Below are 26,408 nucleotides of genomic sequence, written 5' to 3'. Positions count from 1 at the left end.
TGTTAGTTAGATTACTTGTTGGTTATCACTGCATTGTTGGAACTAGAAGCACAAGCATTTCGCTACACTCGCATTAACATCTGCTAACCATGTGTATGTGACAAATAAAATTTGATTTGATTTGATTTGTTGTTGGGGGTTAACTGCCTTGTTGGGGGTTAACTAATTGCCTTGTTGTTGGGGGTTAACTAATTGCCTTGTTGTTGGGGGTTAACCAATTGCCTTGTTGTTGGGGGTTAACAAACTGCCTTGCTGCTGGGGGTTATTTGCCTTGTCGTTGGGGGTTAACTGCCTTGTTGTTCAGGGTTAACTGCCTTGTAGTTGGGAATTAACTGCCTTGTTGTTCAGGGTTAACTGCCTTGTAGTTGGGGGGTTAACTGCCTTGTAGTTGGGGGTTAACTGCCTTGTCGTTGGGGGTTAACTGCCTTGTCGTTGGGGGTTAACTGCCTTGTAGTTGGGGGTTAACTGCCTTGTCGTTGGGGGTTAACTGCCTTGTTGTTCAGGGTTAACTGCCTTGTCGTTGGGGGTTAACTGCCTTGCTGCTGGGGGTTATTTGCCTTGTCGTTGGGGGTTAACTGCCTTGTCGTTGGGGGTTAACTGCCTTGTCGTTGGGGGTTAACTGCCTTGCTGCTGGGGGTTATTTGCCTTGTCGTTGGGGGTTAACTGCCTTGTCGTTGGGGGTTAACTGCCTTGTCATTGGGGGTTAACTGCCTTGTCGTTGGGGGTTAACTGCCTTGTCGTTGGGGGTTAACTGCCTTGTCTTTGGGGGTTAACTGCCTTGTCGTTGGGGGTTAACTGCCTTGTTGTTGAGGGTTAACTGCCTTGTTGTTAGGGGTTAACTGGGCAGAACGGCTCAGGGATTACAAACAGCAACCTTTCAGTCACTGGCCCAACGCCCCTTAACCTCTATGCTACCTGCCACCCCTTGTCTATGGTAAAGCAGCATCACAGAAATGAGCTCAAGAAGAATATTTACTTGTATGGAGAGGGTCTGTCCACTACAGAGTCAGGGTCCAGGAGGAAGTGCTTCTGGGTAATGTGTCCCGTGGCCGTATCTATGGTAACCACTGGGAAGCCCATCTGAAGGATCCAGCGGTTCATGATGTCATGCACTGTGTGAGGTAGACTCATCCCTGGAGTGCTGAGGACTGCCTGTCAGAGGATGGAACACATAACAACACCTTAATGATAGAGAGTACAACGGCACCATCTCTAGGGTCGTTCAGAACAGATTTAATGATAGAGAGTACAACGGCACCATCTCTAGGGTCGTTCAGAACAGATTTAATGATAGAGAGTACAACGACACCATCTCTAGGGTCGTTCAGAACAGATTTAATGATAGAGAGTACAACGGCACCATCTCTAGGGTCGTTCAGAACAGATTTAATGATAGAGAGTACAACGGCACCATCTCTAGGGTCGTTCAGAACAGATTTAATGATAGAGAGTACAACGGCACCATCTCTAGGGTCGTTCAGAACAGATTTAATGATAGAGAGTACAACGGCACCATCTCTAGGGTCGTTCAGAACAGATTTAATGATAGAGAGTACAACGGCACCATCTCTAGGGTCGTTCAGAACAGATTTAATGATAGAGAGTACAACGGCACCATCTCTAGGGTCGTTCAGAACAGATTTAATGATAGAGAGTACAACGGCACCATCTCTAGGGTCGTTCAGAACAGATTTAATGATAGAGAGTACAACGGCACCATCTCTAGGGTCGTTCAGAACAGATTTAATGATAGAGAGTACAACGGCACCATCTCTAGGGTCGTTCAGAACAGATTTAATGATAGAGAGTACAACGGCACCATCTCTAGGGTCGTTCAGAACAGATTTAATGATAGAGAGTACAACGGCACCATCTCTAGGGTCGTTCAGAACAGATTTAATGATAGAGAGTACAACGGCACCATCTCTAGGGTGGGTTCAGAACAGATTTAATGATAGAGAGTACAACGGCACCATCTCTAGGGTCGTTCAGAACAGATTTAATGATAGAGAGTACAACGGCACCATCTCTAGGGTGGGTTCAGAACAGATTTAATGATAGAGAGTACAACGGCACCATCTCTAGGGTCGTTCAGAACAGATTTAATGATAGAGAGTACAACGGCACCATCTCTAGGGTCGTTCAGAACAGATTTAATGATAGAGAGTACAACGGCACCATCTCTAGGGTCGTTCAGAACAGATTTAATGATAGAGAGTACAACGGCACCATCTCTAGGGTCGTTCAGAACAGATTTAATGATAGAGAGTACAACGGCACCATCTCTAGGGTCGTTCAGAACAGATTTAATGATAGAGAGTACAACGGCACCATCTCTAGGGTCGTTCAGAACAGATTTAATGATAGAGAGTACAACGGCACCATCTCTAGGGTCGTTCAGAACAGATTTAATGATAGAGAGTACAACGGCACCATCTCTAGGGTGGGTTCAGAACAGATTTAATGATAGAGAGTACAACGGCACCATCTCTAGGGTCGTTCAGAACAGATTTAATGATAGAGAGTACAACGGCACCATCTCTAGGGTGGGTTCAGAACAGATTTAATGATAGAGAGTACAACGGCACCATCTCTAGGGTCGTTCAGAACAGATTTAATGATAGAGAGTACAACGGCACCATCTCTAGGGTGGGTTCAGAACAGATTTAATGATAGAGAGTACAACGGCACCATCTCTAGGGTCGTTCAGAACAGATTTAATGATAGAGAGTACAACGGCACCATCTCTAGGGTCGTTCAGAACAGATTTAATGATAGAGAGTACAACGGCACCATCTCTAGGGTCGTTCAGAACAGATTTAATGATAGAGAGTACAACGGCACCATCTCTAGGGTCGTTCAGAACAGATTTAATGATAGAGAGTACAACGGCACCATCTCTAGGGTCGTTCAGAACAGATTTAATGATAGAGAGTACAACGGCACCATCTCTAGGGTCGTTCAGAACAGATTTAATGATAGAGAGTACAACGGCACCATCTCTAGGGTCGTTCAGAACAGATTTAATGATAGAGAGTACAACGGCACCATCTCTAGGGTCGTTCAGAACAGATTTAATGATAGAGAGTACAACGGCACCATCTCTAGGGTCGTTCAGAACAGATTTAATGATAGAGAGTACAACGGCACCATCTCTAGGGTGGGTTCAGAACAGATTTAATGATAGAGAGTACAACGGCACCATCTCTAGGGTCGTTCAGAACAGATTTCAACCACAGGGGGTTTTCCACACACAATACCCAATTATATTTAATACTCATTTTAGTAGAAAGCTAATTGTAGATTGAAAATGAGATAATAGAGAGACAGATCATAGAGATAGTATACAGATCATAGAGATAGTATACAGATCATAGAGATAGTATACAGATCACAGAGAGAGTAGACAGATCATAGAGATAGTAGACAGATCATAGAGATAGTAGACAGATCATAGAGATAGTATACAGATCATAGAGAGAGTAGACAGATCATAGAGATAGTAGACAGATCATAGAGATAGTATACAGATCATAGAGAGAGTATAGAGGTCTATTTATCATACTGTATCCATGGTGAAGATGATCCCAGAGAGGAGAGAGGGAGATCATAGAGATAGTAGACAGATCATAGAGATAGTAGACAGATCATAGAGATAGTATACAGATCATAGAGATAGTAGACAGATCATAGAGATAGTAGACAGGTCATAGAGATAGTAGACAGGTCATAGAGATAGTATACAGATCATAGAGATAGTAGACAGATCATAGAGATAGTAGACAGGTCATAGAGATAGTAGACAGATCATAGAGATAGTAGACAGATCATAGAGATAGTATACAGATCATAGAGATAGTAGACAGATCATAGAGATAGTAGACAGGTCATAGAGATAGTAGACAGATCATAGAGATAGTAGACAGGTCATAGAGATAGTAGACAGATCATAGAGATAGTAGACAGATCATAGAGATAGTATACAGATCATAGAGATAGTAGACAGATCATAGAGATAGTAGACAGGTCATAGAGATAGTAGACAGATCATAGAGATAGTATACAGATCATAGAGATAGTATACAGATCATAGAGAGAGTAGACAGATCATAGAGATAGTATACAGATCATAGAGATAGTATACAGATCATAGAGAGAGTATAGAGGTCTATTTATCATACTGTATTCATGGTGAAGATGATCCCAGAGAGGAGAGAGGGAGACCATAGAGATAGTAGACAGATCATAGAGATAGTAGACAGATCATAGAGATAGTAGACAGATCATAGAGATAGTAGACAGATCATAGAGATAGTATACAGATCATAGAGAGAGTATAGAGGTCTATTTATCATACTGTATCCATGGTGAAGATGATCCCAGAGAGGAGAGAGGGAGATCATAGAGATAGTAGACAGATCATAGAGATAGTAGACAGATCATAGAGATAGTATACAGATCATAGAGATAGTAGACAGATCATAGAGATAGTAGACAGGTCATAGAGATAGTAGACAGGTCATAGAGATAGTATACAGATCATAGAGATAGTAGACAGATCATAGAGATAGTAGACAGGTCATAGAGATAGTAGACAGATCATAGAGATAGTAGACAGATCATAGAGATAGTATACAGATCATAGAGATAGTAGACAGATCATAGAGATAGTAGACAGGTCATAGAGATAGTAGACAGATCATAGAGATAGTATACAGATCATAGAGATAGTATAGAGGTCTATTTATCATACTGTATTCATGGTGAAGATGATCCCAGAGAGGAGAGAGGGAGACCATAGAGATAGTAGACAGATCATAGAGATAGTAGACAGATCATAGAGATAGTATACAGATCATAGAGATAGTATACATTACATTACATTTACATTTAAGTCATTTAGCAGACGCTCTTATCCAGAGCGACTTACAAATTGGTGCATTCACCTTATGACATCCAGTGGAACAGCCACTTTACAATAGTGCATCTACATATTTTAAGGGGGGGTGAGAAGGATTACTTTATCCTATCCTAGGTATTCCTTAAAGAGGTGGGGTTTCAGGTGTTTCCGGAAGGTGGTGATTGATTCCGCTGTCCTGGCGTCGTGAGGGAGTTTGTTCCACCATTGGGGAGCCAGAGCAGCGAACAGTTTTGACTGGGCTGAGCGGGAACTGTACTTCCTCAGTGGTAGGGAGGCGAGCAGGCCAGAGGTGGATGAACGCAGTGCCCTTATTTGGGTGTAGGGCCTGATCAGAGCCTGGAGGTACTGAGGTGCCGTTCCCCTCACAGCTCCGTAGGCAAGCACCATGGTCTTGTAGCGGATGCGAGCTTCAACTGGAAGCCAGTGGAGAGAGTGGAGGAGCGGGGTGACGTGAGAGAACTTGGGAAGGTTGAACACCAGACGGGCTGCGGCGTTCTGGATGAGTTGTAGGGGTTTAATGGCACAGGCAGGGAGCCCAGCCAACAGCGAGTTGCAGTAATCCAGACGGGAGATGACAAGTGCCTGGATTAGGACCTGTGCCGCTTCCTGTGTGAGGCAGGGTCGTACTCTGCGGATGTTGTAGAGCATGAACCTACAGGAACGGGCCACCGCCTTGATGTTAGTTGAGAACGACAGGGTGTTGTCCAGGATCACGCCAAGGTTCTTAGCGCTCTGGGAGGAGGACACAATGGAGTTGTCAACCGTGATGGCGAGATCATGGAACGGGCAGTCCTTCCCCGGGAGGAAGAGCAGCTCCGTCTTGCCGAAGTTCAGCTTGAGGTGGTGATCCGTCATCCACACTGATATGTCTGCCAGACATGCAGAGATGCGATTCGCCACCTGGTCATCAGAAGGGGGAAAGGAGAAGATTAATTGTGTGTCGTCTGCATAGCAATGATAGGAGAGACCATGTGAGGTTATGACAGAGCCAAGTGACTTGGTGTATAGCGAGAATAGGAGAGGGCCTAGAACAGAGCCCTGGGGGACACCAGTGGTGAGAGCGCATGGTGAGGAGACAGATTCTCGCCACGCCACCTGGTAGGAGCGACCTGTCAGGTAGGACGCAATCCAAGCGTGGGCCACGCCGGAGATGCCCAACTCGGAGAGGGTGGAGAGGAGGATCTGATGGTTCACAGTATCGAAGGCAGCCGATAGGTCTAGAAGGATGAGAGCAGAGGAGAGAGAGTTAGCTTTAGCGGTGCGGAGCGCCTCCGTGATACAGAGAAGAGCAGTCTCAGTTGAATGACTAGTCTTGAAACCTGACTGATTTGGATCAAGAAGGTCATTCTGAGAGAGATAGCGGGAGAGCTGACCAAGGACGGCACGTTCAAGAGTTTTGGAGAGAAAAGAAAGAAGGGATACTGGTCTGTAGTTGTTGACATCGGAGGGATCGAGTGTAGGTTTTTTCAGAAGGGGTGCAACTCTCGCTCTCTTGAAGACGGAAGGGACGTAGCCAGCGGTCAGGGATAAGTTGATGAGCGAGGTGAGGTAAGGGAGAAGGTCTCCGGAAATGGTCTGGAGAAGAGAGGAGGGGATAGGGTCAAGCGGGCAGGTTGTTGGGCGGCCGGCTGTCACAAGACGCGAGATTTCATCTGGAGAGAGAGGGGAGAAAGAGGTCAGAGCACAGGGTAGGGCACTGTGAGCAGAACCAGCGGTGTCGTTTGACTTAGCAAACGAGGATCGGATGTCGTCGACCTTCTTTTCAAAATGGTTGACGAAGTCATCTGCAGAGAGGGAGGAGGGGGGGGGGGAGGAGGATTCAGGAGGGGGAGAAGGTGGCAAAGAGCTTCCTAGGGTTAGAGGCAGATACTTGGAATTTAGAGTGGTAGAAAGTGGCTTTAGCAGCAGAGACAGAGGAGGAAAATGTAGAGAGGAGGGAGTGAAAGGATGCCAGGTCCGCAGGGAGGCGAGTTTTCCTCCATTTCCGCTCGGCTGCCCGGAGCCCTGTTCTGTGAGCTCGCAATGAGTCGTCAAGCCACGGAGCGGGAGGGGAGGACCGAGCCGGCCTGGAAGATAGGGGACATAGAGAGTCAAAGGATGCAGAAAGGGAGGAGAGGAGGGTTGAGGAGGCAGAATCAGGAGATAGGTTGGAGAAGGTTTGAGCAGAGGGAAGAGATGATAGGATGGAAGACGAGAGAGTAGCGGGGGAGAGAGAGCGAAGGTTGGGACGGCGCGATACCATCCGAGTAGGGGCAGTGTGGGAAGTGTTGGATGAGAGCGAGAGGGAAAAGGATACAAGGTAGTGGTCGGAGACTTGGAGGGGAGTTGCAATGAGGTTAGTGGAAAAACAGCATCTAGTAAAGATGAGGTCGAGCGTATTGCCTGCCTTGTGAGTAGGGGGGGAAGGTGAGAGGGTGAGGTCAAAAGAGGAGAGGAGTGGAAAGAAGGAGGCAGAGAGGAATGAGTCAAAGGTAGACGTGGGGAGGTTAAAGTCGCCCAGAACTGTGAGAGGTGAGCCATCCTCAGGAAAGGAGCTTATCAAGGCATCAAGCTCATTGATGAACTCTCCGAGGGGACCTGGAGGGCGATAAATGATAAGGATGTTAAGCTTGAAAGGGCTGGTAACTGTGACAGCATGAAATTCAAAGGAGGCGATAGACAGATGGGTAAGGGGAGAAAGAGAGAATGACCACTTGGGAGAGATAAGGATCCCGATGCCACCACCCCGCTGACCAGAAGCTCTCGGGGTGTGCGAGAACACGTGGGCGGACGAAGAGAGAGCAGTAGGAGTAGCAGTGTTATCTGTGGTGATCCATGTTTCTGTCAGTGCCAAGAAGTCGAGGGACTGGAGGGAGGCATAGGCTGAGATGAACTCTGCCTTGTTGGCTGCAGATCGGCAGTTCCAGAGGCTACCGGAGACCTGGAACTCCACGTGGGTCGTGCGCGCTGGGATCACCAGATTAGGGTGGCAGCGGCCACGCGGTGTGGAGCGTTTGTATGGTCTGTGCAGAGAGGAGAGAACAGGGATAGACAGACACATAGTTGACAGGCTACAGAAGAGGCTACGCTAATGCAAGGAGATTGGAATGACAAGTGGACTACACGTCTCAAATGTTCAGAAAGTTAAGCTTACGTAGCAAGAATCTTATTGACTAAAATGATTAAAATGATACAGTACTGCTGAAGTAGGCTAGCTGGCAGTGGCTGCGTTGTTGACTTTGTAGGCTAGCTGGCAGTGGCTGCGTTGTTGACACTACACTAATCAAGTTGTTCCGTTGAGTGTAATAGTTTCTACAGTGCTGCTATTCGGGGGCTAGCTGGCTAGCTAGCAGTGTTGATTACGTTACGTTGCGTTAAAAGAACGACAACAATTATCTTTGATACACAGACGGCTATGTAGCTAGCTATGTAGCTAGCTACGATCAAACAAATCAAACCGTTGTGCTGTAATGAAATGAAATGAAAAATGTGATACTACCTGTGGAGCGAAGCGGAATGCGACCGGGTTGTTGAGTGCGGAAGTTCTATTCAGTAGACGTTGGCTAGCTGTTGGCTAGCTAGCAGTGTCTCCTACGTTAAGGACGACAAATAGCTGGCTAGCTAACCTCAGTAAATTAAGATAATCACTCTAAGACTACACGCTCTAAACTACACAATTATCTTGGATACGAAGACAGCAAAGACAACTATGTAGCTAGCTAACACTACACTAATCAAGTCGTTCAGTTGAGTGTAATAGTTTCTACAGTGCTGCTATTCGGTAGACGGTGGACGTATGCTAGCTGGCTAGCTGCTGGGCAGATAGCAGTGTAGACTACGTTAGGACGACGAAATACAAGTTGCAATAGAAGTGCTGACTGTTTCACTATGTTGTCCTCTTTCTTTTCCTTTTCTTCTGTCCTTCTTTTGTCCTTATTTTGTCTTCCTTTCTTCTGTTAACTAGATATTTTTTGTTGTTATTCTTTGTAAGCTAGCTAGCTTCTTCCAGGAGAGTCCCTAGCAACTGCTTAGCAACAAGTAAACAATTCTGCTAGCAATTCAGCTAGCTAAGATAACTGTACAATTTTATGAAAAATAGTTAATTTTTCAAAAGCCTGTCTTTTTGGTTTGTTCCTTGTTTTGTTCTATTGAGTCTTGCAGTTTTCTCTTGATTGTATACAGATCATAGAGATAGTATACAGATCATAGAGATAGTAGACAGATCATAGAGATAGTATACAGATCATAGAGATAGTAGACAGGTCATAGAGATAGTAGACAGATCATAGAGAGTATCGAGGTCTATTTATCATACTGTATAAATGGTAGAATAGGACTTACTTTCTGAAGATGATCCCAGAGATCTGAATACACTGTGTTGTTGAAGGCAAACTCATTCAGGTATGACTGAGAGAGAGAGGAGAGAGAGAGGGGTGAGAGGGGTAAAGAGGCAGAAGGAGGGAAAGAGAGAGGTGGGAGAGAGAGGCAGGGGGAGAGAGAGAGAGAGGAGAGAGAGAGGGGGAGAGGGGTAAAGAGGCAGAGGGAGGGAAAGAGAGAGGTGGGAGAGAGAGAGGCAGGGAGAGAGAGAGGCAGGGGGAGAGAGGCAGGGGGAGAGAGAGAGAGAGAGTGAGAGTGAGCGAGAGAGAGAGAGAGAGAGAGAGAGAGAGAGAGAGAGAGAGAGAGAGAGAGAGAGAGAGAGAGAGAGAGAGAGAGAGAGAGAGAGAGGCAGGGAGAGAGAGAGGCAGGGAGAGAGAGGCAGGGGGAGAGAGAGAGGAGAGAGAGAGGGGGAGAGGGGGAAAGAGGCAGAGGGAGGGAAAGAGAGAGGTGGGAGAGAGATAGGCAGGGGGAGAGAGAGAGAGGAGAGAGAGAGGGGGGAGAGGGGTAAAGAGGCAGAGGGAGGGAAAGAGAGAGGTGGGAGAGAGACAATAATAATAATAATATATGCCATTTAGCAGACGCTTTTATCCAAAGCGACTTACAGTCATGTGTGCATACATTCTACGTATGGGTGGTCCCGGGGATCGAACCCACTACCCTGGCGTTACAAGCGCCATGCTCTACCAACTGAGCTACAGAATATAGGCAGGGGGAGAGAGAGACAGGAGAGAGAGGAGAGAGAGAGGGGTGAGAGGGGGAAGAGGCAGCGGGAGGGAAAAGAGAGGTGGGAGAGAGAGAGGCAGGGGGAGAGAGAGAGAGAGAGAGAGAGGGGGAGAGAGAGAGGAGAGAGAGAGGGGTGAGAGGGGTAAAGAGGCAGAGGGAGGGAAAGAGAGAGGTGGGAGAGAGATAGGCAGGGGGAGAGAGAGGCAGGGGGAGAGAGAGAGGAGAGAGAGAGGCAGGGAGAGAGAGGCAGGGAGAGAGAGAGTGAGCGAGAGAGGAGAGAGAGAGAGGCAGGGAGAGAGAGAGGCAGGGGGAGAGAGAGGCAGGGACAGAGAGAGGCAGGGGGAGAGAGAGAGGCAGGGAGAGAGAGAGGCAGGGAGAGAGAGAGGCAGGGGAGAGAGAGGCAGGGGGAGAGAGGCAGGGAGAGAGAGAGGGGGAGAGAGGCAGGGAGAGAGAGAGGCAGGGAGAGAGAGAGGCAGGGGGAGAGAGAGAGAGGAGAGGAGAGAGAGAGAGAGAGAGAGAGAGAGAGAGAGAGAGAGAGAGAGAGAGAGAGAGAGAGAGAGAGAGAGAGAGAGAGAGAGAGAGAGAGAGAGAGAGAGAGAGAGAGAGAGAGAGAGAGAGAGAGAGAGAGAGAGAGAGAGAGAGAGAGAGAGAGAGAGAGAGAGAGAGAGAGAGAGAGAGAGAGAGAGAGAGAGAGAGAGAGGAGAGAGAGAGAGGAGAGAGAGAGAGGCAGGGAGAGAGAGGCAGGGGAGAGAGGAGAGAGAGAGAGAGAGAGAGAGAGAGAGAGAGAGAGAGAGAGAGAGAGAGAGAGAGAGAGAGAGAGAGAGAGAGAGAGAGAGAGAGAGAGAGAGAGAGAGAGAGAGAGAGAGAGAGAGAGAGAGAGAGAGAGAGAGAGAGAGGCAGGGAGAGAGAGAGGCAGGGAGAGAGAGAGGCAGGGAGAGAGAGAGGAAGGGAGAGAGAGGCAGGGAGAGAGAGAGGCAGGGGGAGAGAGGCAGGGGGAGAGAGAGAGGCAGAGAGAGAGAGGCAGGGGGAGAGAGGCAGGGGGAGAGAGAGTCAGGGAGAGAGAGGCAGGGAGAGAGAGAGGCAGGGGGAGAGAGAGGCAGGGAGAGAGAGAGGCAGGGAGAGAGAGAGGCAGGGGGAGAGAGAGGCAGGGAGAGAGAGAGGCAGGGGGAGAGAGGCAGGGGGAGAGAGAGGCAGGGAGAGAGAGAGGCAGGGGGAGAGAGGCAGGGGGAGAGAGAGGCAGGGAGAGAGAGAGGCAGGGGGAGAGAGGGGCAGAGAGAGAGAGAGAGAGGCAGGGGGAGAGAGGCAGGGGGAGAGAGAGGCAGGGAGAGAGAGGCAGAGAGAGAGAGAGAGAGAGAGAGAGAGAGAGAGAGAGGCAGGGGGAGAGAGAGAGAAGTGGTGGAAGTTTCATGATGTCGGTTGATATTAACCAGTCCTCTATACTTACAGTTAGTCATCTGGTTAATATACTCACAGTGAGTCCTCTGGTTAATATACTGTAACGATACTAACAGTCAGTCCTCTGGTTAATATACTGTAACTACACTAACAGTCAGTCCTCTGGTTAATATACTGTAACTATACTAACAGTCAGTCCTCTGGTTAATATACTGTAACGATACTAACAGTCAGTCCTCTGGTTAATATACTGTAACTACACTCACAGCTAGTCCTCTGGTTAATATACTGTAACTATACTCACAGCTAGTCCTCTGGTTAATATACTGTAACTATACTCACAGTGAGTCCTCTGGTTAATATACTGTAACTATACTCACAGTGAGTCCTCTGGTTAATATACTGTAACTACACTCACAGTGAGTGCTCTGGTTAATATACTGTGACTATACTCACACTAAGTCCTCTGGCGAAGACCGGCTCTGTCAGGAACTCAGAAAGCATCCTCAGAACTGCAGCACCCTGGGTGGAAGAGATCATAGGATTTGAGAAAGAGAAAAACAGTCACATTGGAGTTTAAGGTTTTTTTCAACTACACTAGAGAGAAGGTGTAACCATGGATCTCCCTACTACACCAGAGAGAGAAGGTGTAACCATGGAGCTCTCTACTACACCAGAGAGAGAAGGTGTAACCATGGATCTCCCTACTACACCAGAGAGAGAAGGTGTAACCATGGAGCTCCCAACTACACCAGAGAGAGAAGGTGTAACCATGTATCTCCCTACTACACCAGAGAGAGAAGGTGTAACCATGGAGCTCTCTACTACACTAGAGAGAAGGTGTAACCATGGAGCTCTCTACTACACTAGAGAGAAGGTGTAACCATGGAGCTCTCTACTACACTAGAGAGAAGGTGTAACCATGGAGCTCTCTACTACACTAGAGAGAAGGTGTAACCATGGAGCTCTCTACTACACTAGAGAGAGAAGGTGTAACCATGGATCTCCCTACTACACTAAAGAGAGAAGGTGTAACCATGGAGCCCTCTACTACACTAGAGAGAAGGTGTAACCATGGAGCTCCCTACTACACTAGAGAGAGAAGGTGTAACCATGGAGCTCTCTACTACACTAGAGAGAAGGTGTAACCATGGATCTCCCTACTACACCAGAGAGAGAAGGTGTAACCATGGAGCTCTCTACTACACCAGAGAGAGAAGGTGTAACCATGGATCTCCCTACTACACCAGAGAGAGAAGGTGTAACCATGGATCTCCCTACTACACCAGAGAGAGAAGGTGTAACCATGGATCTCCCTACTACACCAGAGAGAGAAGGTGTAACCATGGAGCTCTCTACTACACTAGAGAGAAGGTGTAACCATGGATCTCCCTACTACACCAGAGAGAGAAGGTGTAACCATGGAGCTCTCTACTACACCAGAGAGAGAAGGTGTAACCATGGATCTCCCTACTACACCAGAGAGAGAAGGTGTAACCATGGATCTCCCTACTACACCAGAGAGAGAAGGTGTAACCATGGATCTCCCTACTACACCAGAGAGAGAAGGTGTAACCATGGAGCTCTCTACTACACTAGAGAGAAGGTGTAACCATGGATCTCCCTACTACACCAGAGAGAGAAGGTGTAACCATGGAGCTCTCTACTACACCAGAGAGAGAAGGTGTAACCATGGATCTCCCTACTACACCAGAGAGAGAAGGTGTAACCATGGATCTCCCTACTACACCAGAGAGAGAAGGTGTAACCATGGATCTCCCTACTACACCAGAGAGAGAAGGTGTAACCATGGAGCTCTCTACTACACTAGAGAGAAGGTGTAACCATGGATCTCCCTACTACACCAGAGAGAGAAGGTGTAACCATGGAGCTCTCTACTACACTAGAGAGAAGGTGTAACCATGTATCTCCCTACTACACTAGAGAGAGAAGGTGTAACCATGGAGCTCTCTACTACACTAGAGAGAAGGTGTAACCATGGATCTCCCTACTACACTAGAGAGAGAAGGTGTAACCATGGAGCTCTCTACTACACCAGAGAGAGAAGGTGTAACCATGGAGCTCTCTACTACACCAGAGAGAGAAGGTGTAACCATGGATCTCCCAACTACACCAGAGAGAAGGTGTAACCATGGATCTCTCTACTACACCAGAGAGAAGGTGTAACCATGGATCTCCCTACTACACTAGAGAGAAGGTGTAACCATGGAGCCCTCTACTACACTAGAGAGAAGGTGTAACCATGGATCTCCCTACTACACCAGAGAGAGAATGTGTAACCATGGATCTCCCAACTACACCAGAGAGAGAAGGTGTAACCATGGAGCCCTCTACTACACTAGAGAGAAGGTGTAACCATGGATCTCCCTACTACACTAGAGAGAAGGTGTAACCATGGATCTCCCTACTACACCAGAGAGAGAAGGTGTAACCATGGATCTCCCTACTACACCAGAGAGAGAAGGTGTAACCATGGAGCTCTCTACTACACTAGAGAGAAGGTGTAACCATGGATCTCCCTACTACACCAGAGAGAGAAGGTGTAACCATGGATCTCCCTACTACACCAGAGAGAGAAGGTGTAACCATGTATCTCCCTACTACACTAGAGAGAAGGTGTAACCATGGATCTCCCTACTACACTAGAGAGAGAAGGTGTAACCATGGATCTCCCTACTACACTAGAGAGGTGTAACCATGGATCTCCCTACTACACCAGAGAGAGAAGGTGTAACCATGGATCTCCCTACTACACTAGAGAGGTGTAACCATGGATCTCCCTACTACACTAGAGAGAAGGTGTAACCATGGATCTCCCTACTACACCAGAGAGAGAAGGTGTAACCATGGATCTCTCTACTACACCAGAGAGAGAAGGTGTAACCATGGATCTATCTACTACACTAGAGAGGTGTAACCATGGATCTCCCTACTACACTAGAGAGAAGGTGTAACCATGGATCTCCCTACTACACCAGAGAGAGAAGGTGTAACCATGGATCTCCCTACTACACCAGAGAGAGAAGGTGTAACCATGGATCTCCCTACTACACCAGAGAGAGAAGGTGTAACCATGGATCTCCCTACTACACCAGAGAGAGGTGTAACCATGGATCTCCCTACTACACCAGAGAGAGAATGTGTAACCATGGATCTCTCTACTACACCAGAGAGAGAAGGTGTAACCATGGATCTCTCTACTACACTAGAGAGGTGTAACCATGGATCTCCCTACTACACTAGAGAGAAGGTGTAACCATGGATCTCCCTACTACACCAGAGAGAGAGAAGGTGTAACCATGGATCTCCCTACTACACCAGAGAGAGAAGGTGTAACCATGGATCTCCCTACTACACTAGAGAGGTGTAACCATGGATCTCCCTACTACACTAGAGAGAAGGTGTAACCATGGAGCTCCCTACTACACTAGAGAGAAGGTGTAACCATGGATCTCCCTACTACACCAGAGAGAGAAGGTGTAACCATGGAGCCCTCTACTACACTAGAGAGAGAAGGTGTAACCATGGATCTCCCTACTACACCAGAGAGAGAAGGTGTAACCATGGATCTCCCTACTACACTAGAGAGGTGTAACCATGGATCTCCCTACTACACTAGAGAAGGTGTAACCATGGAGCTCCCTACTACACTAGAGAGAAGGTGTAACCATGGATCTCCCTACTACACCAGAGAGAGAAGGTGTAACCATGGATCTCCCTACTACACCAGAGAGAGAAGGTGTAACCATGGAGCCCTCTACTACACTAGAGAGAGAAGGTGTAACCATGTATCTCCCTACTACACTAGAGAGAGAAGGTGTAACCATGGAGCTCTCTACTACACCAGAGAGAGAAGGTGTAACCATGGTATCTCCCAGCTTGTGTTTTACAGTGAGATACTCAAGCTTGTGTTTTTAACCATGTATCTCCCAGCTTGTGTTTTACAGTGAGATACTCATCTCCCAGCTTGTGTTTTACAGTGAGATACTCATCTCCCAGCTTGTGTTTTACAGTGAGATACTCATCTCCCAGCTTGTGTTTTACAGTGAGATACTCATCTCCCAGCTTGTGTTTTACAGTGAGATACTCATCTCCCAGCTTGTGTTTTACAGTGAGATACTCATCTCCCAGCTTGTGTTTTACAGTGAGATACTCATCTCCCAGCTTGTGTTTTACAGTGAGATACTCATCTCCCAGCTTGTGTTTTACAGTGAGATACTCATCTCCCAGCTTGTGTTTTACAGTGAGATACTCATCTCCCAGCTTGTGTTTTACAGTGAGATACTCATCTCCCAGCTTGTGTTTTACAGTGAGATACTCATCTCCCAGCTTGTGTTTTACAGTGAGATACTCATCTCCCAGCTTGTGTTTTACAGTGAGATACTCATCTCCCAGCTTGTGTTTTACAGTGAGATACTCATCTCCCAGCTTGTGTTTTACAGTGAGATACTCATCTCCCAGCTTGTGTTTTACAGTGAGATACTCATCTCCCAGTTTGTGTTTTACAGTGAGATACTCATCTCCCAGCTTGTGTTTTACAGTGAGATACTCATCTCCCAGCTTGTGTTTTACAGTGAGATACTCATCTCCCAGCTTGTGTTTTACAGTGAGATACTCATCTCCCAGCTTGTGTTTTACAGTGAGATACTCATCTCCCAGCTTGTGTTTTACAGTGAGATACTCATCTCCCAGCTTGTGTTTTACAGTGAGATACTCATCTCCCAGCTTGTGTTTTACAGTGAGATACTCATCTCCCAGCTTGTGTTTTACAGTGAGATACTCATCTCCCAGCTTGTGTTTTACAGTGAGATACTCATCTCCCAGCTTGTGTTTTACAGTGAGATACTCTGAGTCTCTGTTGTATATGTGGTCTAGAACAGAGAAAAACCTTGCAGTAGGTGATGGTGTTGAACATCTTGTTAATTGTGTTAGCGCGTTCTCAACAAACACTCTATTCTACCTGGTCCACAGATTTAATTTAATCTGAACCACCCTTTAACTGGAACAGGACATGGGAAAAATGTGATTTTGGCATCCCGTAATCCGAACCATCAACATATACATTTTAAGTTTGTTCACAGAATGTATTTAACACCAAGGAAATATGGTACGAGGAAATTGTCCCCGACTGTTCACTGTGTCCCCTGAATCAGGTCGGCACATTCCTCCATATGATGTGGGAGTGTCTTGAAGAATAATGGGAGTGTCTTGAAGAATAATGGGAGTGTCTTGAAGAATAATGGGAGTGTCTTGAAGAATAATGGGAGTGTCTTGAAGAATAATGGGAGTGTCTTGAAGAATAATGGGAGTGTCTTGAAGAATAATGGGAGTGTCTTGAAGAATAATGGGAGTGTCTTGAAGAATAATGGGAGTGTCTTGAAGAATAATGGGAGTGTCTTGAAGAATAATGGGAGTGTCTTGAAGAATAATGGGAGTGTCTTGAAGAATAATGGGAGTGTCTTGAAGAATAATTACAGCTAAAGCCCAACAGATACAGATATTTATTACAACTTTTATTATGTTCTTTGATTCCAGGCCCACGGGGAAGGTGTGTGGGGGGTGGGGGGGTCTGGTCACTGTGGGGGAGGGAGGGGGCGATTGGAGGGAATCTACTGGTTGAATCAGGGGATGGATGGGTTGAAGGGGCACTGATTCGTTTCTGGGTGGGATGGGAAGGGGTGGGAGGCATGCTTTCTTCGGGTCTTTAAACGTTGAGAACCATGGAGAACTTTGCTGTAGGAGATGGTCTAGAACATGGAGAACCATGGAGAACCTTGCTGTAGGAGATGGCCTAAAACATGGAGAACCTTGCTGTGAACCTTGCTGTAGAAGATGGTCCAGAACATGGAGAACCATAGAGAACCTTGTTGTAGGAGATGGTCTAGAACATGGAGAACAATAGAGAACATTGCTGTAGGAGATGGTCTAGAACATAGAGAACCTTGCTGTAGGAGATGTTCTCGGACATAGAGAACCTTGCTGTAGGAGATGGTCTACAACATAGAAAACCTTGCTGTAGGAGATGTTCTCGAACATAGAGAACCTTGCTGTAGGAGATGGTCTACAACATAGAGAACCTTGCTGTAGGAGATGTTCTAGAACATAGAGAACCTTGCTGTAGGAGATGGTGTTGAACATCTCACTGATCTCGTCAGGCTGGTTGACTTCCTCCTCTTTCCGGGACAGAGGATGAGATGAGGCCAGGGCGTCCACAGCAAACACCTTGTGGACATCATTCAGGATGGTCTGCTCTTTCTAGGGAGAGAGAGGGAGAGTGGTCAGTCTTACTGTACTCTATATGATCAGATTAATCCTCCTGAATTAGTGATCAGTCTTACTGTACTCTATATGATCAGATTAATCCTCCTGAATTAGTGGTCAGTCTTACTGTACTCTATATGATCAGATTAATCCTCCTGAAAGGGTGATCAGTCTTACTGTACTCTATGTGATCAGATTAATCCTCCTGAAAGAGTGATCAGTCTTACTGTACTCTATATGATCAGATTAATCCTCCTGAAAGAGTGATCAGTCTTACTGTACTCTATATGATCAGATTAATCTGTTTTACTGTACTCTATATGATCAGATTAATCCTCCTGAAAGAGTGATCAGTCTTACTGTACTCTATATGATCAGATTAATCCTCCTGAAAGAGTGATCAGTCTTACTGTACTCTATATGATCAGATTAATCTGTTTTACTGTACTCTATATGATCAGATTAATCCTCCTGAAAGAGTGATCAGTCTTACTGTACTCTATATGATCAGATTAATCCTCCTGAAAGGGTGATCAGTCTTACTGTACTCTATATGATCAGATTAATCCTCCTGTGAGGGTGATCAGTCTTACTGTACTCTATATGATCAGATTAATCCTCCTGTGAGGGTGATCAGTCTTACTGTACTCTATATGATCAGATTAATCCTCCTGAAAGAGTGATCAGTCTTACTGTACTCTATATGATCAGATTAATCCTCCTGAAAGAGTGATCAGTCTTACTGTACTCTATATGATCAGATTAATCCTCCTGAAAGGGTGGTCAGTCTTACTGTACTCTATATGATCAGATTAATCCTCCTGAAAGAGTGATCAGTCTTACTGTACTCTATATGATCAGATTAATCCTCCTGAAAGGGTGGTCAGTCTTACTGTACTCTATATGATCAGATTAATCCTCCTGAATTAGTGATCAGTCTTACTGTACTCTATATGATCAGATTAATCCTCCTGTAAGAGTGATCAGTCTTACTGTACTCTATATGATCAGATTAATCCTCCTGAATTAGTGATCAGTCTTACTGTACTCTATATGATCAGATTAATCCTCCTGAAAGGGTGATCAGTCTTACTGTACTCTATATGATCAGATTAATCCTCCTGAAAGAGTGATCAGTCTTACTGTACTCTATATGATCAGATTAATCCTCCTGAAAGAGTGATCAGTCTTACTGTACTCTATATGATCAGATTAATCCTCCTGTAAGAGTGATCATTCTTACTGTACTCTATATGATCAGATTAATCCTCCTGTGAGGGTGATCAGTCTTACTGTACTCTATATGATCAGATTAATCCTCCTGAAAGAGTGATCAGTCTTACTGTACTCTATATGATCAGATTAATCCTCCTGAAAGAGTGATCAGTCTTACTGTACTCTATATGATCAGATTAATCCTCCTGAAAGAGTGATCAGTCTTACTGTACTCTATATGATCAGATTAATCCTCCTGTAAGAGTGATCATTCTTACTGTACTCTATATGATCAGATTAATCCTCCTGTGAGGGTGATCAGTCTTACTGTACTCTATATGATCAGATTAATCCTCCTGAAAGAGTGATCAGTCTTACTGTACTCTATATGATCAGATTAATCCTCCTGTGGGGGTGATCAGTCTTACTGTACTCTATATGATCAGATTAATCCTCCTGAAAGAGTGATCAGTCTTACTGTACTATATATGATCAGATTAATCCTCCTGAAAGAGTGATCAGTCTTACTGTACTCTATATGATCAGATTAATCCTCCTGTAAGAGTGATCATTCTTACTGTACTCTATATGATCAGATTAATCCTCCTGTGAGGGTGATCAGTCTTACTGTACTCTATATGATCAGATTAATCCTCCTGAAAGAGTGATCAGTCTTACTGTACTCTATATGATCAGATTAATCCTCCTGTGGGGGTGATCAGTCTTACTGTACTCTATATGATCAGATTAATCCTCCTGAAAGAGTGATCAGTCTTACTGTACTCTATATGATCAGATTAATCCTCCTGAAAGAGTGATCAGTCTTACTGTACTCTATATGATCAGATTAATCCTCCTGTGAGGGTGATCAGTCTTACTGTACTCTATATGATCAGATTAATCCTCCTGAATTAGTGATCAGTCTTACTGTACTCTATATGATCAGATTAATCCTCCTGAAAGGGTGATCAGTCTTACTGTACTCTATATGATCAGATTAATCCTCCTGAAAGAGTGATCAGTCTTACTGTACTCTATATGATCAGATTAATCCTCCTGTGAGGGTGATCAGTCTTACTGTACTCTATATGATCAGATTAATCCTCCTGTGAGGGAGATCAGTCTTACTGTACTCTATATGATCAGATTAATCCTCCTGTGAGGGTGATCAGTCTTACGATGTTCCACGTGGGTTCAGCGTAGTCAGCTCCTAGATACTCCACGTAGCTGGCAAAGCCCTCGTTCAGCCACAGGTCATTCCACCATCTCAGAGTCACCAGGTTCCCAAACCACTGTGGACACAGGATCATGTCACACTTCGGGAACAATCACATCCAAAATGGCCGTCTGTTCCCTATGAAGCAGTGCATTACCTTTCGCCAGCTCTGACCAATATTAATAATTAGGTGGGTTAAGTACGTATTAATACAAAGGTATGAATTGAAAACATGTTTTTCGTATTTCATTATAAATTCACCACCTGCTGTATTCGCTGCTTGTGACTAAAACATTTGATACCCCAACTCACCTTGAGACACCCTAGGAGAATGTGATCAAGGCCAAGATCTGCCATAATCAACGGTGATCCTGGGGCAATTAGGATTAAGTGGCTTGTTTAAGGGCACATCAACAGATTTTTCACCTTGTAAACTTGGGGATTTGAACTAGAGACCTTTCGGTTACTGGCCCAACACTCTAACCGCTAGGCTACCTGCCGGTTACTAGCCAAACACTCTAACCACTAGGCTACCTGCCAGTTACTAGCCCAACACTCTAACCGTTAGGCTATCTGCCGGTTACTAGTCCAACGCTCTAACCACAAGAATACCTGCCGGTTACTAGCCCAACGCTTTAACCACTAAGCTACCTACCGGTTACTAGCCCAACACTCTAACCGCTAGGCTACCTGCCGGTTACTAGCCAAACACTCTAACCACTAGGCTACCTGCTGGTTACTAGTCCAACACTCTAACCGCTAGGCTACCTACCGGTTACTAGTCCAACGTTCTAACCACTAGGCTACCTGCTGGTTACTAGCCCAACGTTCTAACCGCTAGGCTACCTGCCGGTTACTAGTCCAACGCTCTAACAACTAGGCTACCTGCCGGTTACTAGCCCAACGCTTTAACCACTAGGCTACCTGCCGGTTACTAGCCCAACGCTCTAACCGCTAGGCTACCTGCCGGTGATTAGCCCAACACTCTAACCGCTAGGCTACCTGTCGGTTACTAGCCCAACACTCTAACCGCTAGGCTACCTGCCGGTTACTAGCCCAACACTCTAACCACTAGGCTACCTGTCGGTTACTAGTCCAACGCTCTAACAACTAGGCTACCTGCCGGTTACTAGCCCAACACTCTAACCACTAGGCTACCTGCCGGTTACTAGTCCAATGCTCTAACCACAAGGCTACCTGCCAGTTACTAGCCCAACACTCTAACTGCTATGCTACCTGCCGGTTACTAGCCCAACGCTTTAAACACTAGGCTACCTGCTGGTTTCTAGCCCAACGCTCTAACCGCTCTGCCTTACTATTATTCGACCATGCTGGTCATTTATGAACATTTGAACATCTTGGCCATGTTCTGTTATAATCTCCACCCGGCACAGCCAGAAGAGGACGGGCCACCCCACATATGCTCTCTCTTTCTTTCTCTCTCTCGGAGGACCTAAGCCCTAGGACCGTGCCCCAGGACTACCTGACATGATGACTCCTTGCTGTCCCCGGTCCACCTGACTGTGCTGCTGCTCCAGTTTCAACTGTTCTGCCTTGTTATTATTCGACCATGCTGGTCATTTATGAACATTTGAACATCTTGGCCATGTTCTGTTATAATCTCCACCCGGCACAGCCAGAAGAGGACTGGCCACCCCACATAGCCTGGTTCCTCTCTAGGTTTCTTCCTAGGTTTTGGCCTTTCTAGGGAGTTTTTCCTAGCCACCGTGCTTCTACACCTGCATTGCTTGCTGTTTGGGGTTTTAGGCTGGGTTTCTGTACAGCACTTTGAGATATCAGCTGATGTACGAAGGGCTATATGAATAAATTTGATTTGATTTGATTTATGCTACCTGCCGGTTACTAGCCCAACGCTCTAACCACTAGGCTACCTGCCAGTTACTAGTCCAACGCTCTAACCACAAGGCTACCTGCCAGTTACTAGCACAACACTCTAACCGCTAGGCTACCTGCCGGTAACTAGCCCAACACTAACCACTAGGCTACCTGCCGGTTACTAGCCCAACACTCTAACCACTAGGCTACCTGCCGGTTATTAGCCCAACACTCTAACCTCTATGCTACCTGCCGGTTACTAGCCCAAAACTCTAACCAAACATTTTTATATCTAAACCAAGATAGACCTTAGCCCGTCGTTTCAAATGGGAAGCAATTAGTCATAGTGGGCAGAACAAGCAAGGAGGTGGGCAGAGCCAAGCAGGAGCTAGCGAGATCCTATTAGCGCGTTCTAGCATGTATGCGCATATTTCCATTAGGGAACGCCTTCTCTGTGAAGTGAGTGTGCAATAACTCCATTTGCACTCCTTCTAAACAACACCATTTTTTAAAGCTTTGGCAAAGATTAAAGTCTGCTAAACTTAGTCCACTCTGTTAGTAACATAATCTAGTTTTGGGAACAAAATTATTATTTTTTTAAATGTAAATTGTGTCTGGCCAAAATCCATCTCGTTCCATCTTCTCCCGGCAACTGGCAACTGGGCTTCCTCTCATTACCTGGCGCTCATGTTGTGGACCTTAGTCATCCTCTCGAGCAATGTTTCTCCTTGCAGGATGTGATGTCATAGGTTGGACAGGAAGTACAGTAATGTCATAGGTTGGACAGGAAGTATAGTGATGTCATAGGTTGGACACTAGGTACATTAATGTCATAGGTCGGACAGGCAGTACAGTGATGTCATTGGTTTGACAAGAAGTACAGGGATGTCATAGGTTGGACAGGAAGTACAGGGATGTCATAGGTTGGACAGGAAGTACAGTAATGTCATAGGTTGGACAGGAAGTACAGTAATGTCATAGGTTGGACAGGAAGTACAGGGATGTCATAGGTTGGACAGGAAGTACAGGGATGTCATAGGTTGGACAGGAAGTACAGGGATGTCATAGGTTGGACAGGAAGTACAGGGATGTCATAGGTTGGACAGGAAGTACAGTGATGACATAGAGAACACACTACCATATGAGCCAGTTCGTGAGCCACCACAGTCAAGACTCTCTCTTTGTTTCCAACAGAGGAGATGGCTGGATCGTACAGGAGGGCTGTCTCTCTGTAGGTGATCAGACCCCAGTTCTCCATGGCTCCAGCATTGAAGTCAGGGAGAGCTATCTGGTCTACAGGGGAAAAGACAATAAAGGAGGCCTAAATGGTACCCTATTCCCTTTATAGTGCACTACTCTTGACCAGAGCCTTAGTGCACTTTATAGGAAATAGGGAGCCATTTGGAACGTAACCAACAATCTGTTGGGAGACTTAGTTTCACAGAGTATAATACATTTACATTACATTTAAGTCATTTAGCAGACGCTCTTATCCAGAGCGACTTAATATAAGTGTAGGCCTACATGTGTACACATGCACTCATGGAGCTGAGGTCTGAATGCTAAGCTAACTTACCTGACAGGTCTGAATGCTAAGCTAACTAACCTGACAGGTCTGAATGCTAAGCTAACTTACCTGACAGGTCTGAATGCTAAGCTAACTTACCTGACAGGTCTGAATGCTAAGCTAACTTACCTGACAGGTCTGCATGCAAAGCAAAGCTAACTTACCTGACAGGTCTGAATGCTAAGCTAACTTACCTGACAGGTCTGAATGCTAAGCTAACTTACCTGACAGGTCTGCATGCTAAGCTAACTTACCTGACAGGTCTGCATGCTAAGCTAACTTACCTGACAGGTCTGCATGCTAAGCTAACTTACCTGACAGGTCTGAATGCTAAGCTAACTTACCTGACAGGTCGGAATACAACGCTGACTTACCTGACAGGTCTGCATGCTAAGCTAACTTACCTGACAGGTCGGAATGCTAAGCTAACTTACCTGACAGGCCTGAATACAACGCTAACTTACCTGACAGGTCTGAATACAACGCTAACTTACCTGACAGGTCTGAATACAACGCTAACTTACCTGACAGGTCTGAATGCTAAGCTAACTTACCTGACAGGTCGGAATGCTAAGCTAATTTACCTGACAGGTCTGAATGCTAAGCTAACTTACCTGACAGGTCGGAATGCTAAGCTAACTTACCTGACAGGTCTGAATGCTAAGCTAACTTACCTGACAGGTCTGAATGCTAAGCTAACTTACCTGACAGGTCTGAATGCTAAGCTAACTTACCTGACAGGTCTGAATGCTAAGCTAACTTACCTGACTTGGACAGTGGGTAGCTGGCATTGTAGTATCGTTCAAAAAACTTGAGCATTGGTCCTGTAACATTGAGAGCATAGTTTCCGTGTCCCTCAGCTATAGCTTTCCTCCGAGCCCAGATACGGACCTGCAAACAATTAGTATCAACTATCAATCATGACTACAGTCTAACCACAGCAGTATCAGTCATCACTACAGTTTAACCACAGCAGCATCAGTCATCACTACAGTCTAACCACAGCAGTATCAGTCATCACTACAGTCTAACCACAGCAGCATCAGTCATCACTACATTCTAACCACAGCACTCAGTCATCACTACAGTTTAACCACAGCAGCATCAGTCATCACTACAGTCTAACCACAGCAGCATCAGTCATCACTACAGTTTAACCACAGCAGCATCAGTCATCACTACAGTCTAACCACAGCACTCAGTCATCACTACAGTCTAACCACAGCAGCATCAGTCATCACTACAGCATTTAACCACAGCAGCATCAGTCAGCACTCAGTCATCACTACAGTCTAACCTAACCAGCAGTATCAGTCATCACTACAGTCTAACCACAGCACTCAGTCATCACTACAGTCTAACCACAGCAGCATCAGTCATCACTACAGTCTAACCACAGCACTCAGTCATCACTACAGTCTAACCACAGCAGCATCAGTCATCACTACAGTTTAACCACAGCACTCAGTCATCACTACAGTCTAACCACAGCACTCAGTCATCACTACAGTCTAACCACAGCAGCATCAGTCATCACTACAGTTTAACCACAGCAGTATCAGTCATCACTACAGTCTAACCACAGCAGTATCAGTCATCACTACAGTCTAACCACAGCAGCATCAGTCATCACTACAGTCTAACCACAGCAGTATCAGTCATCACTACAGTCTAACCTAACCGCAGCAGTATCAGTCATCACTACAGTCTAACCACAGCAGCATCATCAGTCATCACTACAGTCTAACCACAGCAGCATCAGTCATCACTACAGTCTAACCACAGCAGTATCAGTCATCACTACAGTCTCAACCACAGCAGCATCAGTCATCACTACAGTTTAACCACAGCATCAGTCATCACTACAGTCTAACCACAGCAGCATCAGTCATCACTACAGTCTAACCACAGCAGTATCAGTCATCACTACAGTCTAACCACAGCACTCAGTCATCACTACAGTTTAACCACAGCAGCATCAGTCATCACTACAGTCTAACCACAGCAGTATCAGTCATCACTACAGTTTAACCACAGCAGCATCAGTCATCACTACAGTCTAACCACAGCAGTATCAGTCATCACTACAGTCTAACCACAGCAGTATCAGTCATCACTACAGTCTAACCACAGCAGCATCAGTCATCACTACAGTCTAACCACAGCACTCAGTCATCACTACAGTCTAACCACAGCAGCATCAGTCATCACTACAGTCTAACCACAGCAGCATCAGTCATCACTACAGTCTAACCACAGCAGCATCAGTCATCACTACAGTCTAACCACAGCAGCATCAGTCATCACTACAGTTTAACCACAGCAGTATCAGTCATCACTACAGTCTAACCACAGCAGCATCAGTCATCACTACAGTCTAACCACAGCACTCAGTCATCACTACAGTCTAACCACAGCAGTATCAGTCATCACTACAGTTTAACCACAGCAGCATCAGTCATCACTACAGTCTAACCACAGCAGTATCAGTCATCACTACAGTCTAACCACAGCAGTATCAGTCATCACTACAGTTTAACCACAGCAGTATCAGTCATCACTACAGTCTAACCACAGCAGTATCAGTCATCACTACAGTCTAACCACAGCAGCATCAGTCATCACTACAGTCTAACCACAGCAGTAGCAGTCATCACTACAGTCTAACCACAGCAGTATCAGTCATCACTACAGTCTAACCACAGCAGTATCAGTCATCACTACAGTTTAACCACAGCAGTATCAGTCATCACTACAGTTTAACCACAGCAGTATCAGTCATCACTACAGTCTAACCACAGCAGTATCAGTCATCACTACAGTTTAACCACAGCAGTATCAGTCATCACTACAGTCTAACCACAGCACTCAGTCATCACTACAGTTTAACCACAGCA

The 26,408-nt window shown here is 45.8% G+C and overlaps 1 protein-coding gene across 1 annotated transcript in view; it reads right to left on the bottom strand.

The window, feature by feature from the left end:
* Positions 1 to 26,408, bottom strand: part of LOC124024507 (aminopeptidase N-like) — a gene marked incomplete at its 5' end in the record, with an annotated part of 60,324 nt that overhangs the window by 17,598 nt on the left and 16,318 nt on the right. The window contains 7 exon segments of the mRNA XM_046338425.1: positions 977 to 1,152; positions 9,242 to 9,307; positions 11,852 to 11,917; positions 17,528 to 17,671; positions 20,071 to 20,184; positions 23,083 to 23,237; positions 24,276 to 24,402. Of these exon segments, the coding sequence (XP_046194381.1) occupies positions 977 to 1,152; positions 9,242 to 9,307; positions 11,852 to 11,917; positions 17,528 to 17,671; positions 20,071 to 20,184; positions 23,083 to 23,237; positions 24,276 to 24,402 (848 nt within the window).

This window comes from Oncorhynchus gorbuscha, unplaced genomic scaffold (assembly GCF_021184085.1).
Source record: "Oncorhynchus gorbuscha isolate QuinsamMale2020 ecotype Even-year unplaced genomic scaffold, OgorEven_v1.0 Un_scaffold_1897, whole genome shotgun sequence".
NCBI classification, from domain to species: Eukaryota; Metazoa; Chordata; class Actinopteri; order Salmoniformes; family Salmonidae; genus Oncorhynchus; species Oncorhynchus gorbuscha.
This window is presented reverse-complemented; position numbering and strand designations above follow the sequence as displayed.